Genomic DNA, 18,169 nt, shown 5'->3' on the forward strand with positions numbered 1-18,169 from the left:
GAATGCATTGTGGGAGATGTAGTTTGTAGTCAATTCGTGCTCAAAACCTATTTTAAGTCAATCATCATCGGCCTATAAAATGCTGGGGGGTGGGGGCACATAAAATGACATGGCAGGCCACGTGTGGCCCGCAGGCCTTGAGTTTGAGACATGTGGTCTAAAGTAATGAGAACTCCACAATTTCTACGAGTAGTAGTAAACAGGGTGATGAAACATTAGGCGAGTGAGAGAATTTAAGCTGTGCATTATTCATTTATTCACCTGGATATTGTTAAAAATTAGACGCTCAAAGTACTATTCACTTTTCACAGGAAGCAAGAAGGAAATTAGCTTCAAATCTCACTTAAAATCATTGATTTATAGAATTCATTTAGGTTACTTTATCTGTTATTCCTCTTTTGATAATATTTTTGAATATAATTACTGGTGTTCTCTGTGCCCACATTTCCGAAAGATACAAAGAGTCTAGGGCTTCAGAAACAGAAGATCCACCTTTAAGTAAATCTTTTATTTAAATTTTGTTGGACTGAATTCACAACACCTCTAAACCACAAAGATAGACATGACAAATAACCAACCGTAACCACAATTAACCCCAAAACTACAATGAAAGAGAAATTTGCAACCTCTGCTGGGTAGAATTAAACTTCCCAGCCACATTTTGTAACTAACGTATTTAAACCTTTGTCTGTTTGGATACTGTTGCCTGAAACTCTCAAATCAAAAGGACATTTTACATACGGTTTGCATGCAGTGCAAACCAGGCATTGGACCACAAGTGGTGTGACGCAACAAGACTGGATCCAAGGATTTTAATTCACTTTGCATGTTTACAGACAAAATCCTGAGAAAGAGCCTTGCTTGTTGCTCCGTCTGACATCAAACAATACTTTACTGACTTATTCAGGTCTGAAGAAGGTTTTACTGATTTAGTTTCAGGGTAAGTTTCATATATTTGGTCAGATTTTTTTTACTTTTTTTTACATTTAAAACCTAATGTTTCTCTTTGCTAGTTGATGATCTTGGAAATTGACTTTGTTGTTGGTTTTTTTTACAAATTCTGGGAGGAAATTTGATAAATTAGTACTTGTGAGTCTCCCTGGTAAGATAGCGATGATTTCTTTGCTCATGTCATCTGTGTACATAGGTTTAAACCCGATGAGAACAGAGAACACAAATTGTATTGATGTCAGGCATTTTGCAATAATAGCAGTGTGTGTGTGTGTGTGTAGGTGTGTGTGTGTGTGTGTGTGTGTGTGTCCGCATGCCTCCCACTCGGATGATTCATGTTTTTGATTGGGTACCATGTTACCCCCAGGCCAAATATGATTGACTGGAGGAGTGTGTGGCTCTGTGTGTGTTCACTTCGCTGAGAACATGATGTTAAGTAGTTGCTTTTGAGCAGCATCAGTCTTTTTTTGTTTATGACCCCTGATGTTTGATGAAAATATATTTCACTGCAAGACACAGAACTGTACAAAAGTTTAAGTCATCCTATTTTATACACTATGTCCAAAAATCCAGAGTTTCATGTTATATTGTTATCTTTTTATGGAGATGTTTAAATGTCGTTTTGCAGCAGATCTTTCTACCTCCTGTGAATTTTTTATTTTTATTTAAATATAATCAAAGTCTAAACATGTTCTTTTTTTAATGAGAAATGCCGTAACAGTGAAACTGTAGCACCTTGTATAATATTTGGGCATTGTCTAAAAGAAACAGCCACATGCCTTTCTTAAAGGGGCAGTAGTGTGAATTTTACAGGCACGTTGGGTTGCTAGGTAACAGACTGGGCTTCGCTGGTGTTGTTAAGTAACAGTGCACTGCCTGGTGATTGTGACGTAACAATCCGTAGGTTTTTGAAACGGTTCATTTTCCAGACACCAAAAAACATGAAGTTATTGCCAAAAAACTTGCCAAAATTGTCAAGTGCTTGGACTGTTTTTAGAAGCAGTAAAAACCCAAATGGAAGTACAAAATGTGAATTTTGCATTATAATCCCCCTTTAAATACACCAAGATAAGTGGCAGGATAAGAAACAGTGCAACAGTGGCTTTATAAAAGAGGTAGACTCTATTTTATACTTATTTTATACAGTTCTGCCCCTTGCTCTTGCTCTACAGGTGATAGCCTGCGAACAGCAGCTGGACTCGACCTACGACGCTCGCTGTGATGTCTGGTCTCTGGGCATCACAGCTATAGAGCTGGGAGATGGAGACCCCCCTCTGTCTGACCTCCACCCGATGAGAGCCCTTTTTAAAATACCCAGGTGAGCCTCCATAAATAAATATTACCAGCAAGCTGATTGAAAAGTAAAAAAAAGTCAAAAATTTATGTTAGTTTGAATAAAAAAAAGAAAGAAGTGAAATCCAATTCAAATATTACTCTCTAAAGTGTGGCCAATAGGAACACGTAGTTCTCATGTGATGTCACACTTCCTTAAACTTTGTAACTGACAGCGACCTTGGCAGGCGGTTGCTATGGAGTTGCTATGACAACAGTGAGCACGCTACAAGCTTAGAACTAGCTCACTTCTTGTGCTTAACTAACTGATAAAGAATATAAGTACATTACTACTATCACCAAATCACTATTTTTGAGAACTCTACCCACCTCTTTTGATGCTAAGATACATATCAGTGATATTTACTGTAGTACTTATTGTTGAGCTAGCAAAGTTAGCTTGGCTAATGTAGCTTTTATCTTCAAGCTGATATGTAGCCTACGTGTCCGTTAACTGCCAGTCATCAGAACCTTCTTATTCACATGAAGAAACTGTACGTCCATTACAAAGACGTTTAAACATTGATTGTAAGCGTCCATAGATTTCAGGTGAAGCTCCTCCATGTTGTTCACTAGGTAGTTAACTGTGTCATAATATGAGATAAAATATCGATCTTCTGAGCTCTGATTCCATTCAGTCATTGGAGAAATGTTTTCATCGTTTTTATTTATTCTGAAGGTGAAAACTAATTGTTTATCACTAATGAATTTGGTGTGAGACTGGCATAAACATTTACCCTCAATGTCACTCTATCTGCTCTGTCTGTCACTGATCTGACACACACACACACACACACACACCCACACACACACACACACACACACGGTCCCAGTGAAGAAGTGTTTGCCATGGGGGTCGTGCTCCACCGGAGCCGTCACACGAGCCTCTCTGAATCTGTGCGACTGCTGCAGCCAGAGCTCCAGGCTCATTGTTCGCACTCCTTACCTCCCTCCTTTCACAGCTGCTGGTTCATTCAGCAGGCAGACTTAGAAAGAGAGATGCTGCGGGCTTTAACTGAACCACTGTCTGATTTTATTTCAATAACACAAGTATAAGATCACTGAGGTCAGCTTCCTCATACCCATGTTGCAAATCTTAATTATTATCTCTTTCAACCCTTATTTTTTTAGATTTATGTTCAGTTTGAAACAAATTTTTGTAAAAATTATTTTAGAAGAGTTTTTAAAAATCGTAGTTTTTGGTGCATCCATGTACCTGAATGTGCTAGCCGACTTCATGGGTGCTAACTATTATTTTCTCCTCTACAAAACCACAACAAAACATTGTTTGTTTATGTTTTATTTTATATCCATCTTGTTTTTTTTCTGACTACATTTCCGTTAAACTTCAGCATCCATTTAAAAAGATCATTAATGAGAGGAAATGATAAACTGCATTGAAGAAAACACTGTTTTGGAGAATCTTCCGCCCAGCACTACTTTAGCCATGCAGAACAGCACGGCATTCTGGGAGATGTAGGCAGAGGAAAGACTTTATCTGCTCAACCTCTCAGAACCAGCTACGAAAGATTGTTGGAGTCAAATAACTCACTCACTCTTTGGTCACCTAGCAACTCACTCACTCTTTGGTTACCTAGCAACGACCTGTAGAGTAACTGGCGCAGCAGCAGTTTAGGGTCCCTCCACCGTTTTCCAAAACTTCTTAAAAATATAAAACAGCGGTATGTAGTGAAATCTGTGGATAAAACAGAAATGGTCACACCGAGATTTAGGTAGTATTTCAGATATTTCAATAATCAATAATTATCTTATTTCGCAAGACTTATCTGGAGTCATTTCTATAAGCCACTCTGTTTGTCTTCTGGATAACAAAACACTCTTTAATAGTCCCTACATTCGCTGAACACAGTCCAGATAAACGCTGGATGCATCTGCCATCCATATTTGGATACAACAGGAGATGTATGTCCGCTCATTAGAGCAATTTATTGCTGCTGTTAGTAAAGCCGGCTGCATTAGCAGGCAGCACTGACTTCTCCCCCATTTGCTAGAAACCCTCTTGTAAAAAGGTACTTAAAGCAGAAGGAGGAATTATAGCGAGTCATTTGACTGCTGTGCAGTCTTTTTAAGCAGAAGTGCTCAGTCTGTCTATTTAACGGGGTTTCTTTCTCCAGTAGAGGCTTTTATGGAAATCTGCACTGGAAAAAAAATTGTTTTTATATAATAAATTAGCCTTATCTCTGCCACCCAAACACTTTTGCTTCAGTCCACCTAAAAAAAGAAAACAGTCCTTGATGTTCTCAGTGACAAATTGTTCCAGTGTTGAGATTTCTCTCCATCATTCCTCTGGCTTCCTTTGTTCTCCTCCCGCGTTAATCCCATCTTATCTTTCTGCTCATCTTTTCCATTTCTTCCTTCAACAGAAACCCTCCGCCTACACTCCACCAAACCGAGCTCTGGTCAGACGACTTTAATGACTTTATCTGCAAGTGAGTGGGGCTGGAAGTCTCTCTGCTTCTGTCGGGACCGAGGTGTTTACTGGGAATATGATGCTCTGCCTTTGTTCTCCTGCGTCGCAGATGTCTGATAAAGGACTTTGAGCTGAGGCCCAACGTGTTGGACCTGCTGCAGCATGTGTTCATCAAGCAGACTGTCGGCAGGGAGAAAATCCTGCAGAAGCAACTGATTGAACTCATTGACCTCAATCAGCAAATTGGATTGACTGAAAAAACAAGGTATTGTACCCATAAGGAAAGTGTACAGAAAAGGATTAGGGCCACCAAGAAATGGTAAATACATTTAAAAAACTAAATTCACATTTTTTTATTTTTGAAGAATTCAAATATTTTCTTCCTCAAAATTCTGAATTTTTACTCAGAATTCAGACTTTCTTTCTCAAATTTGTGAATTTTTACTTGGACACTGTATTTAATCTCAAAATTCTGACATTTTCCTTAAAATTCTGAATTCTTCTCTAAATTCAGAATTTTTACTCAGAATACTGACTTTCTTTCTACAATTTCAGAATTTTTACTTTAACACTTAATTCATCTCAAAATTTTGACATATTTCTAAAAATTCTGGGGGTTTTTCCCTCGGAATTCTGATTTCTTTTCCTCAAAATTCAGAATTTTTACTCAGAATTTTGACTTGTTTCTAAATATTCTAACTTTTTCCTCAATATTCTTTGTAAATCTTTGTCAAAAGTCAAATAAATAACCAAACACTGTAAGGTGTTTGTACGCTGGCGTCAAAGGCCCATTGATGATAGAAAAAAGGGAGTAAATTTACATCTTAAAAACTCACAAATTTTGAAATTAATTTCAGAATTTTTCTAGAAAAAACAAGGAAATTTCAGAGTTCTGAAAGTGAAAATTTTTCTCAAGAATATTTGACTTTTTGAAATCAGAAATATCAGAGTTTTTCTAAAAATTTTCTGAGTTCTCAAAAGGAGGAGTTTTTATCTTTTTGAGCTTTTAAAAAAGCTTTTGAGGTTTTAAGATTTGGTTTCCATAAACAATTTAAACAATTCTGATTTTGTGAAAAAAGTCAGAATTCTCTTTTTTATTTTTTCAGTGGCCCTAATCTTTTTCCGTATTTTCTTGTGTTCCTGTCCCTGCATCCCACATTTCCACCCTAAAATGCCTTGTATTTCCTGTAAGCCCTGTGAGAAAGAATAACCTCCCCCTTTATGCCAGTCAGTTTTAAGTGGCGCTCTGCAGCTTAGCTTTTGCAGGCTGCATAATCCAAATTAACCTCCTTTCTGGATGTTTTACAAGCCCTGTCGCCCCCAAACAAACATCACCTCCATCCTGCAGCTGCATCAGTGGTGATGCAACACGTCGGTTTATTCCTGTATGATCATGAAATGTTAATCCTGTTTCTTTCATTTAAGCCATCATGGAAAGACAGACAGAAGTACAGACAGTAATGACAGGTAATGGATGTATTTGTGGCCTCCTGCAAGCCACAGTAGGAGCTTCATGGTTCAATTAGGTGTGACTGTGTTTTTATATTAATCAGATCAGTTAATTTTCAGATGTAGATTGTTTATATAGTCTCTTTTATTGTAGAAATTGAGTCTATTTTCTATAGTTTCTAGTCTGTAGACAGAGCAAAAACAGATTAGCTTTAATATATTAATAAAAATTCTTACATAATCAGCATTTTAACATGCAGCGCCTTGAAAAAGTTTTTATTCTGTTGGGGTTTTATGTGAAACATAATAGAGTATAAATTTGAAGAGAAGCAAAATGAAACCTTATTTTCAGTCTTCTCTCAAATTTTGATTTAAATCTTTTTTTTTTTTAATATTCTGAAGCTCATATATGGTTTTATTGATTTACAATGTATAAAAAGTGGCATCTTTGTACGATTCCCAGTAAAATTATTTATTTTATTTGATGTGAATTTTATTCTAGGCATGAACGTATTCACACAAAGAAAGGAAGCCACATGAAGACGCAAGCCGACACAGACGAGATGGACGACCTCGCCACCCTAGAGGTTCTGGACGAGGTGAGAAACAAAACATGGGATTATTCAACTGTACACAAAACATTTAACGACTTTCATGAAACAGGTGAGAGAGTCACTGATCTATTGGACTGATGTAGGTCGTCTCTAACAGAATTAGAGCCTCTAAAAATCACTTTTTTCCTCAGAATTTTAACATTTTAATCTCAAAATTCCAACTTTAATCTCAAAATCTTATCTTTAATCTCAAAATTCTGACTTTAATCCCAAAATTCTCATTTTAATTTCACAATTCTGACTCCAGTTTCAAAAGTTAAATCTCAAAATTCAGTTCTTAATTTCAGAATTTTGACTTTAACATCAACATTTTGTGTTTAATCTCAAAATTCTTGCTTTATTCTCAGAGTTCTGGATGTAATCTAATAATTCTGATTTCAATCCCAAATTTCTGGTTTTAATCTCAGAATTTTTCGTTAATCTTAATTTTTCTTTAACCTCAGAATTGTGACTTCAACATCAAAATTCTTACTTTAATCTCATAATTCTTACTTTAATCTCATAATTCTGCCTTCAATCACAAAGTTCTGACTGTAATCTCATAGATTATTATAATGAGATTAAAGATATAATCTCATCTTTGATCTCAGAAGTATGCATTTAATCCCAGGCTAAGGTTCTGCTTCTGCTGGAGTCTTTAATACAGAAAAGTATCTGGGAGGAATCAAAACTAACTTTCTGTAAGAACATGTTGAATTGAAGACTTTTTTTTAATTGCTCGTTAAAGTCAGAATATTTTTTTTCAGTGTCCTAATCCTGTTGCGTTCTTGTGAGATTTCTGTTCCTCTCCTGAATAAACAAACTCGACTCAAACCTCTAAGGCTGCTGTGAAACTACTTTTCTCTCAGAAACTGTAAAATGCAGATTTATGTTACATAAACTATTTGTAGTTATGCCAATATTATTGTTTTTTTGTTTTGTTGTTGTTGCTGAGTAATTCATCAAATCTGGTTGCTGCGTTGACGTCCCAAATGATGCAATCAGCCTCGGTTGCCAGCGGATATTTTCCTCCATCCATCAAACTCAGAAGCTCAGCTGTTGCAGATGAACCTGGAAGTGTTTCGACATCAGTATTGATCACCACTTTATGAAAATAAAATGCTGACACAGCAGCAGCTTCCACTTGCTGGGGATTATGGGAAATATTTCATGCTGACACCCAGATGAACACTGAGGAAGAAGTTAAATTTTTTTGTTGTTTTTGTGTGTTTTTGGGTCAGAATACGGTCACAGAGCATCTGCAGATCCGCTACACCAGAGACCAGATTTACACGTATGTTGGTGACATCCTGATCGCTGTCAATCCGTTCCATAAGATGGAGATTTATTCTCCTCAGGTCAGTGGAGAGCCATTACATTCATTTTATTTATTCTTTCTGAGCATTTTTTGTTTTTAAAAACTCTTTTTAAATTTCTACTTTTCCTCTTGTGATGTTTGCCAGGGGTGTCCATTAGGGTATTTGTGGCCCTGGGCTGAATTTTTTCTGGCCCCCAACTGCAGATCAAGAATGTTACAAATTTATTATTTTTTTATTTTAAATCAGGGTGAAATTGTTACTAATAAAGCTTCTTGCAATAGGAAATAATACAAAACACATAATTTGTTTTTTAAATAAGAAGAACCAGAGACTTTTATTGCACCCAAATCAGCTTTACATTTAATTTATTACACCCAGCTAAATATAGCAAACATTTTTAAAAATCCAGTTTTTATAACTCAGAATACATTTGTTTATCTGAGACTAAGGAAAATTGAAAACTGTGCAAAATCTTATTTAAGTTTTGGGCTTATGATGAATAACATCTGTTTCCTACAAAAAATAGAAATATCTGGCTACTTTATTTGCTTTAATTTTTCGTTATTATTTTTATAAATATAAACTTTTTGGCCCACATGACAACAATTTTGGACACCCCTGATTTACTCATCATGTTTAATGTTTACCATCCACCTCCATGTGAATATCGTGTTTAATTTTATATATTTTTACTTTATTTCTTTGTAGCAAACTAAGATGTATATTGGCGCCAAGCGCACAGCAAACCCTCCTCACATCTTTGCGGTGGCGGACATTGCTTACCAGTCAATGGTCTCGTATAACACCGATCAGGTAAATTACTTTTTGGGACATAAAAACCCTTTTAATAAATTAAAATATTACAAACCCTGTTTATTTGAGGATCTTTAACTAATTACAAACAGATGGATGTCTTCCAGGCTTTATTTCTGTAAATTATGATGATTTTCCACTTGGAGTCAATAACATTTAAGATTAAAATATTACATCAGATCATTAAAAACTGAAATATGGACTATACGTGGTTAAAAGTTATTATTTTCAAAATTACTTTTATTAATCTGACAAACAGGCTTCAGGATTTTGTCTGATTTTGCTTTTTTTGTCGCTAAATGATTCAGTTCATCAAACTGCATTTATTATCAGACAAATATCAGCTGAGTGAATATAAAAAGCAGTTTTCAAAGTGGTGGTTTTACTTTTTCAAGGAAAAAAAACGCAATCAACTTGGAATTACATGAAAATATAGTTGTTTATTTAGTTTAGTTGTGGTTTTTCTGTGCTAAGCCGCTTTTTTGTGGTTTATTTTAACTAGTAATACCAATGCTGCCTGACCTGTAGAATCAAGAAATCAGGATGAGGTAGGCTAAAAGGTCCTAAAAAGCAAAACATCATTCTTTGCAGTTTCTAATGCTTTCTAATGCATAACAGAAATCAGCAAATACTCCAGTCCTCCTTTAAAATCGCTTTAAACTGCCTAATTTAATAGTCAAATATAACTTAATACGCAGAGTGGAAGCCATTTTGTTGCTACTGCAGAAGCTAACATCCACGGTCTTCCTTATTTCTCATCTTGGAGGTTCAGCCAGTCATCACCAGGGAAAATAAATGCCTCTCCTGGATTGGCTGCTTTGCTAGCTAACATGCTAATAGCATGTTAGCTAGCATTGCTCCTACCTGTTTCAGCTTCCCAGACTGCATTTTCTGTCAAATATTTTAGAGTAGTTGATTTTTCCGTTAATAATTTGTAGTTACGTTCCACAGAAAAATCCGTGAATAGGCAGAGATCTACTGTAGTGAGTTTTTGATACCAGGTTGGTTTGGATGGTTGGTTTTTATGACAGCGTATTAGAGCCACTGTAAACAGAAAAAAAAAGATTAATTTCCAATGAAAAATTTCAGAAATTTTCCAGAAAAGAAAAAACAAAACAAAAAACTTGGAAATTTTCATATTTTTTATGGCAAACTTTCAACTTCTATTTATGAGATTAATTTTTTTGGAAGAAGTTTACCATAATCTTTACTGCAATATTTTTTTAATCTAAAATGGCCCTTTAATATACCATTAAACTTTTTACCCTTGAAAAAGAAATAGCATTTTTATTGTAGTTCATGATTGAAGTGTATAAAGTACAAACAAGTAAAAAGTATTATATCAACCAAGCACTCAAATTAATTTATAGACTGTCTCAATACACTCAAACTTATTTTTTTGCTAATGCTAGTTAGCATGCTTTACAATTATTTTAATTAGCATGCTAAGTATTTGGCAAATTTATTAATTCTGATGTTATTGTTGGGATTCTACACCTTTAACCAATTTGATTTTTGCTGAATAGTCAATCAGTAATTTGTAGTATTATTGAATTTTAAGTCATTTAGTCTTGGATTTTGTGACTTCCTGTGTGCAGTGCATTGTGATCAGTGGGGAAAGTGGAGCAGGGAAGACGGAAAGCGCGCATCTGCTGGTGCAGCAGCTGACCATTCTCGGGAAAGTGAGTAAATCAATAAATCATCATATTTTTTATTCTCTCTATTCTGTTTTCTTTAAAGTCACACAATTAAAAACAGAATATTTATTGATAAATTATTACTTCAACAAATGTGATCCATTGATCTTAATGGATTCCATATTACTGCTTTGATAGCGTAATAATAGTTGTAAGTGAATTTCCTTTGATAACCACTGTTTGATTTATTCTTTCTATTTAAGTGCTTTATAAATAGTTTTTCACCATTTGCACTGCAAAAACAGAAAATCTTACCATGTTTCTAGTACATTTAAAATAAGACAAAACTAACTTACCCAAAACTTTACGGCAAAATATATGGTCTTGTTTTAGGTCAATAATTCCTTAATATTGATGAGAAAGTGGTTTTGATAGCAGATTTTTTAATTTATAAGAAGATATTTTTTTTATGCTCGTGGAACCAGTTCTTTTTTTAAATCAATATTAAGGAATTATTGACTTAAAGCAAGCTCTTATATTGAAAAGTTTTTTGTAAGTTAGTTTTGTCTTCGTTCAAAGATATTTGCACTGAAAATTAGACTAAAAATACTTTGTAAAAATTTTGTGTTCTTGCATTCTACTTTGAGCTCCCCGTTGCTAGGTGACGGGGCAGAGTTCCACTGGAATTGCTAGGTAACGGGTTGGTCTTCATTGGGGTTGCTAGGAAACAGGGCAGTGCCTGCTGATTTGTGGCGTTACATTTTGGGAAGTTTTGCACCAAAAGAGATATTTGCACGAGAAACTAGACAAAAAAAAAAAAACTTGGTAAGATTTTGTGTGTAATTTCCAAAATGATTAATTCTGGCAGTTTGAGTTTATTATGATGAATTTTTTTATTTACAAACTTTTGTCTCTATCTTCCATTCTTTTTGTGCCAAGCAACTTGTTTTGTCGTTTTCTGTCGTTTTCCTTCATTCTGACCTGGAATAATGTTTCGTTCAGGCCAACAACCGGACACTCCAGGAGAAAATCCTGCTGGTCAACAGTCTGGTGGAGGCTTTCGGAAACGCCTGCACCGTCATCAACGACAACTCCAGCCGCTTCGGGAAATACTTGGAGATGAAGTTCACCAGCGGCGGAACGGTGATCGGAGCGCAGATATCCGAGTACCTGCTGGAGAAATCCAGGGTCATCCACCAGGCGATGTATGTACCTTCTTGTCTTCCTGAAATACATCCGCACTGACATTCATACAAATTTAAATCACCCAATGAGAAAACAGCATCACAAAGGTTTTGTTTCCACTCAGCGGTCGGGTTCAGTGTGTAATGGACTGTCTCTTTCTTTCCTTTCACCTTTACTCACCCATTTGAAGCCGGTGACATTTCCCTGCGGCCTGCACTCCAGCCGCTCCGTCTTTTCCTCTTATCAGGTGTCTGGGGTCAAGTGCAGAGGAAGGCCCATTTCTTGTTTGATCAAAGATTGTTTTCTAGCCAGCTGAACTTCAAAGACAGACTCAAGTATTTCATTAGAAGACAGACACAGGAGTCAGAGTGGGCTGATTTGGCAGGAAACAAAGTGTGCCGCTTCTTCTTCTGGAGCTTATTATTGGAGAGAAACCGAACAAGATGGGATCCATGTTAGGCTGCAGATTCTTTAAAACACAGTTTATGATGCAAGAAAGATCAAAAAGTCGGGAATTTATTGCTTTTTGTGTCCAATGGACGCCTTTGATCAACATCAGTTTAAAAAAAAACAAAGTTAATCTCCACTTCTTAACTTGTAATCAGTGAAATCTTTGTTTTATGAGTCAAATTTTGTTATTTTCAGGCACAAGTCGTGTTTGAAATGCAGCTCTGATCTCTACAAGAATTACAATTGTTTTTTTAATTTGCTTTGTTTTATCAGAGTTGATCTAAGTTAGTTCAGATTGAAGAAAAACTAATTAAATTGACAACCAAATTGACTAATTGAAGCTAGATTTATTTAGGAGAAAAAAATAAAAGTAAATAATTTAAACCATATACTGTTTTGCCATCAGCACAGCATCATCATGTCCAGCTTAACGGTGTTTGGCACTTATTAACTCAGATTGATTTAATGTGTCCTATTTTCTCTTTTACACTAATGTCTGCTGTGCTGTTTTGTTTTTGCTGGTAAATAAGTTAAAAAATATTTGAATAAAGAGAAGAGTAAGGCAAAAAAAAATCTCAATTAATTAATTTGGAATAATTTTAACATAATTTAGACATAAATTATTTTGAGCTTCTTTCATAATGAGCTTCTTTAGGGTGTCTTGTGACTTTAAATCCATATAAGCTGCTGCTGGCCACGCCCCCAACTCATTGTTTATTCACTCACGTGAAAATGGCTGCAAACAGATCCACAATTATATAGCCATACCTCTTTGAAAAGCAGAAGTTGAGCCTCCTGCACAACAAACTAGAATGCAGCAAGAGGTTTCTGGATGGCAATTCAACAACAAAATACTTGTCTTTTCCAGCAGCCATTGTACAGCGTTTACATTCAAAACCAGCTGACCAAACGTGCTGGAGCTCATCTCGGTTTGCTAGGTAACGGGGGTGGGCTTGGCTGTGGTTGCTAGGTAACAGGTAATTGGTAGGTTTTTGAAACGGCTCATTTTCCAGACACCAAAAAATATTATCTTATTGCCAAAAAATGGCTGAGTGTTTTTCTAAATGCTTGGTTTGTTTTTAGAAGCAGTTGAAACCAAAGTGGAAGAACAAAAACAAGCAATATGTAAATTTTTCACAATCAGTCCCCTTTAAATATTAATGAGAAGAGTGTAGCTTATATTATTCTAAAAGGGGTGCAAACACGTTTTATATCCACCAAAATATTGCAACTAGCCATCCTGTTATTTTCTAATTGTGGGGATCTGAGCTTCAAACCCAGCTTTTGTAATTCACAGCGTTATGCCAACAAATCAGAGAAAACTGTGCAGTTTTAGATGCTCTTCTATGTCTTTGTGTTTTCCGCAGAGGTGAGAAGAACTTCCACATTTTCTACTACATTTATTCTGGTCTGGCTGACAAGAAGAAACTAGCCCACTACAAGCTGTCTGACAGCAAGATACCTAAGTAGGTTTCATCCCTCAACCCTCTTATTTACTTCCAACTATGTTTACTTTGTGCTTCTTCAGAGTCCAGCCGTCACCTTTGTATTTCCTCCTTGTCCTGCAGGTATCTTTACACCGAGAACTTGAAATTAGGCCCTGACATAGTGAGCAACGCCCTCTACAAAGAGCAGTTTGATGCAGTGGAGCAGTGTTTCAAAGTCATTGGATTCACCCTGGAGGTATGAACTGCTGCAGTGGAAACCAGGCACAGAGCAGCGAGTCGCCCCTCCTCAAGACTGCACCGCAAGTTATTACATGGAATATTATCAAACTAAATGCAAACGTCTTGACTTGGAGGGGATTTTTCTGAAAAGGGGCACATGATTATTAAAAAGGGTTAACATTGTCTGTGATGTAGCACAGAGCTACAGCAAGGCGTCGTCATTGAAACGGCTAATGAGGCTCAAAGCACCAACCTCTCCTGGGATCGGCACGTCAATATCACTTATCCTGTAATCACTCTGTGGAGCTGGAGCTAAAGCACATCATGCATCTCAGAGTGTGTAATAAATCCTCTATTTCAGGGATTAAATAGTGTAAAACATATTTATGAGGTTGTTTTTCCCAACTTAAACGTTCTTTCTCAAATACTTTTCTTTGGATTTTAATTTTCTCGGTTTGATTTAGGAGCAAAATTTCAATATTTGTTACATTTTAAGCTTCTGTGGTTCTTTTTCACACCGCACTGCGTCAAACAAACCAAACTAAGTAGGAAATCTGTTCCCCTCCTCGCCTGTCGGGGCACTGCACCAAAACTACTGAAGGAAATGACACAAAAACCTCTGAAGAATTCAAGAACTCAACTTTCTTCTTCACTAAATGAAAACAAAAATGGAGAAGCTTGTTTGTTTTGGCTGAATTTACCCAGAATTCCTTCTGTTGTAGTCCATTTCCTGTTTTTGGAGCGGCCTCCGATCACATATGGATTCCAACCACACCAAAGTTCACTTCAATCGATCTGAGACATAGATTTTATAGGCCTCCAGTGAAACATGGTGGTGGCAGCATCATGCTGTGGAGATGGATTTCTTCAGCAGAAACAGGGATCCTGGTTAGAGTTGAAAACTTTGAGCTGAACGCAGAGGATGAGGAAAATTAGCAGAATCTGATTATAAAAATATAGGGTGAATACAAGTACAAGCCACACTTTTCAGATTTTAATTTGTAAAAAAAAAAAAAATAGGTCACTTTCAGAATTATTTCCTACTTTGTGGTGATTTATCACACAGTGATTTTCTTTTTGTCTATATAACAGTCACAAATATTGATGACAGGCAGTCAGAGTCTAAATAAGCCTTTGAAGATCCTTCAGGAAGCCGATGAATTATTACCAGAGAGTTTGGATTCTTGAAGGAGAAGTATGTTTAAAAAATGGGAGCTGTTTTAATCTTCTCCAGCAGCTGTTTATCTGTCATTCCTGCAGGAGCTGGGCAGTGTTTACAGCATCCTGGCGGCCATCCTTAACTCTGGTGACATTGAGTTTTCTGCAGTCGCCTCAGAGCATCAAACCGACAAGAGCAACATCACCAACATTTCGGTCCTGGAGAACGGTGAGCGATCGAGAGAATTTGTTCTGCTCTCCGTCCCTCCTCCCTCTGCTGCCTTCCTGCATTAACTCTGCAGAGAGCGTGGGTAAAAATAGCACTCTGTTATTGGGAAATAAATTATACATCAGCAGAGATGTGCAATTCACTGAAAATTATTAGCAAACATGTATTACAGTAATTAGATTTTGCCCTGTGTGGTTTGGGTAATCGTCTCCAAATATAAACACACGTTCCAGCTTGGTTGTTTCTGTTCATCTGAAATATTTTTCATCATTCCATTACTCCAGTTTAGCTTTTATCAGCCCGTTATCTTGTGTTTCGTGGCAGTGGCGTCCCTGCTGCGCATTCGGTCGGACGAGCTGCAGGAAGCCCTGACCTCCCACTGCGTGGTGGCGCGGGGTGAGACCATCGTCCGGCCCAACACGGTGGAGAAGGCGGTGGAGGTGAGGGACGCCATGGGGAAGGCGCTGTACGCCCGGCTCTTCAGCTGGATCGTGAACCGCATCAACGCGCTGCTGCGGCCCGACAGTCAGCCGGGGTGAGACCAGGAGCAGAACATTATGCTTCAGAGCAGAGATGTCCAAAGTGTGGGCCGCGGGCCGCTTGTGGCTCTTCAAAGGATGTTGTTTGTTCCCTGACCACGAGTCAAGAAGGTTAAAAATTTGGTCAACAAAACAGAAAAGAAACAGAAATTGTCTGTTTTTCTTTTGAAAGCCCTTTTTATGTTTTGGGATTTTTAATAATATAGAGATTTAAACTTAAAACTCAATAAATCTCAATAAATTAAAGTTTGCATTTTTGTTTAATGAATTTTGTGCCCACCCACCACCAGAGTAGTTCAAATCTGCCAGTTTTGACCTGCGGGGCAAAATGTTTGAACACTCCAGCTTTAAGGTGTTTCCACCAGTAGATTTGGTTCATTTGGGAGTAAAAATGCAACATTTGTTCCATTTTCAGCTGCTACAGTTCACCTTCACACTGCACTTGTTAAACAAGCCAAACTAATTGAAAAACCTGTTCACCTCCTCGCCTGTGGTGGCGCTGCAGCAAGAACCACTGAAGGAAACAACATGAAAATCAGGATGCAACTTCCTTCTTTACAAAATGTGAACAGAATGAAGAGGTGTCAGATTTTTAGGGTTGTAGGATTTCTCTTTCGTTGTCGGAAAACACCGCCAGCTGTTTTTCCCGTTGGCGCTAAACACAGACATTTGTTTTGGTGGTAACACTTTATTTGAAGGGGTGTGAATAAGACTGACACGACACATGTCGTAAACATGAAAGAGTTTTCATGAATGTTTATGACTGATTGACACATTTATTGCAACCTTGCATTAAAAGTGTCATTGTTTACCAAATTACGCTTTGTGACAACATTCATGAAGACTCCTTCATGATTATGATAGGTGTTATCTCAATCTTATGCACACCCCTTCAAATAAAGTGTTACTGTTTGCCCTGTGTTGTAGTTCACTTCCTGCTTTTTTATGTTTATGTCTTCCTTTGTCGTTCTTATCACCTCCAGAGAGGATGATAAGGGTCTGAACATTGGCATCCTGGATATCTTTGGCTTTGAGAACTTCAAGAAGAACTCTTTCGAGCAGCTCTGCATCAACCTCGCCAACGAGCAGATCCAGTTTTACTTCAACCAGCACATATTCGCTTGGGAACAGGTAGAGTTGCACATGATCAACACGTCCTGTCAGGTCAGATTAATTTAATCCTTCTGAATAAAAGCAGCTTTCACCATCATTTCATCTAAACCCCACTAACATGTCTTTTGTCTGCTAGAGATTTAAAAATAACCCATTATGCTTCCTTGAACAGAACTTACATTTTTTTTGTTTGCACAAAATCATTCAACAAAAATGCAGCAAATGACATTTGTCTTTTACAGCAGCCATTGTACAGCGCATGCAGTGGTAAACTCAGCTGATAAAACGTGCGGGACTGTATTTTTAGTCTAGTTTCTAGTGGAGATATTTTAGTAGCCTTGAAATAAGGCAAATCTAACTTAACAGCAACTTTATAAGAAGAAATTGCAATAATTCTTTAATTTTGATGGCAGATTATTTTACATACACCAATGGAAAAAAAGTATTTTTATACGTGAAATAATCTGCTAGTGGGACTAGTACTTTGTAATCAATTTTAAAGAACGATTGACTTAAAACTAGCTCCTATATCTTTCTAAAAATGTTTCTTTTAAGTTAGTTTCGTCTTATTTGAAGTTTACTAAGATATTTGAAATAGAAACTAGACAAAAAAAATAAAATGGGCAAGATTTTGTGTTTTTGCAGTGTGGAGCTCCGCTGGGGTTGCTGGGTAGCAGGCAGAGTTCTGCTGTGGTTGCTAGGTAACGGGCAGAGTTCTGCTGTGGTTGCTGGGTGACGGGCAGAGTTTTGCTGTGGTTGCTAGGTAGCAGGCAGAGTTCCTCTGTGGTTGCTAGGTAGCGGGCAGTGCCTGCTGATTTGTGACGTTATATTCTGGAGGTTTTTGAAACGGCTGATTTTCCAAAACACCAAGAAACGTGAATTTATTGTCAAAAAATGGCTTGACGGGTGTTTTTTTAAGTGCTTGGTCTGTTTTTAGAAGCTTTACAGAGCAAAGTACCAAAACGCAAGAGGTCCCCTTTAAAAGCTTTCAATAATGTCTGCTGCTGTCTTTATTTATGGCAGAATGAGCTTCACAATTCTCCCTTTGTGTTGTCTCACGGGAGGCTTTGCCTTGAGGGGGTCACAGAATGGTTTGCTAATGTTAAACGATTTGGACCTTCCCGCAGAGCGGGGCAATAAATCATCCCAAATGAGGGTCAATTAGGAGCTGGAGACACTTAATGTTGGACTTAAATTCACTCTTGGGGATTGTTGGAACCGGGCCCAGAAATACATTGTTCTTCTGCTAACTGAATGTACACTGAGAGCATATCTGAAATGTTCATTACTGAGATTAATAAGC

The 18,169-nt window shown here is 37.2% G+C and overlaps 1 protein-coding gene across 7 annotated transcripts in view; it reads left to right on the plus strand.

Annotated features, from left to right (window-relative positions):
• myo3a (myosin IIIA) overlaps positions 1-18,169 on the plus strand; it is a 73,956-nt gene that overhangs the window by 34,865 nt on the left and 20,922 nt on the right. For 5 of the 7 annotated variants that reach the window (XM_015038377.1, XM_015038395.1, XM_015038413.1 and 2 more), the window contains exons 7-20: positions 2,124-2,269; positions 4,668-4,733; positions 4,824-4,979; positions 6,140-6,181; positions 6,666-6,762; positions 7,998-8,114; positions 8,784-8,888; positions 10,487-10,570; positions 11,528-11,730; positions 13,528-13,626; positions 13,729-13,843; positions 15,088-15,214; positions 15,539-15,749; positions 16,737-16,884. In XM_015038377.1, the coding sequence (XP_014893863.1) occupies positions 2,124-2,269; positions 4,668-4,733; positions 4,824-4,979; positions 6,140-6,181; positions 6,666-6,762; positions 7,998-8,114; positions 8,784-8,888; positions 10,487-10,570; positions 11,528-11,730; positions 13,528-13,626; positions 13,729-13,843; positions 15,088-15,214; positions 15,539-15,749; positions 16,737-16,884 (1,716 nt within the window). The remainder of the gene's footprint in view (positions 1-2,123; positions 2,270-4,667; positions 4,734-4,823; positions 4,980-6,139; positions 6,182-6,665; positions 6,763-7,997; positions 8,115-8,783; positions 8,889-10,486; positions 10,571-11,527; positions 11,731-13,527; positions 13,627-13,728; positions 13,844-15,087; positions 15,215-15,538; positions 15,750-16,736; positions 16,885-18,169) is intronic. The other 2 variants (XM_015038404.1, XM_015038428.1) reach the window with 1 other exon arrangement.

The sequence above is a fragment of the Poecilia latipinna genome, unplaced genomic scaffold (genome assembly GCF_001443285.1).
Source record: "Poecilia latipinna isolate Pla-1442-1.1 unplaced genomic scaffold, P_latipinna-1.0 Scaffold26, whole genome shotgun sequence".
NCBI lineage: Eukaryota > Metazoa > Chordata > Actinopteri > Cyprinodontiformes > Poeciliidae > Poecilia > Poecilia latipinna.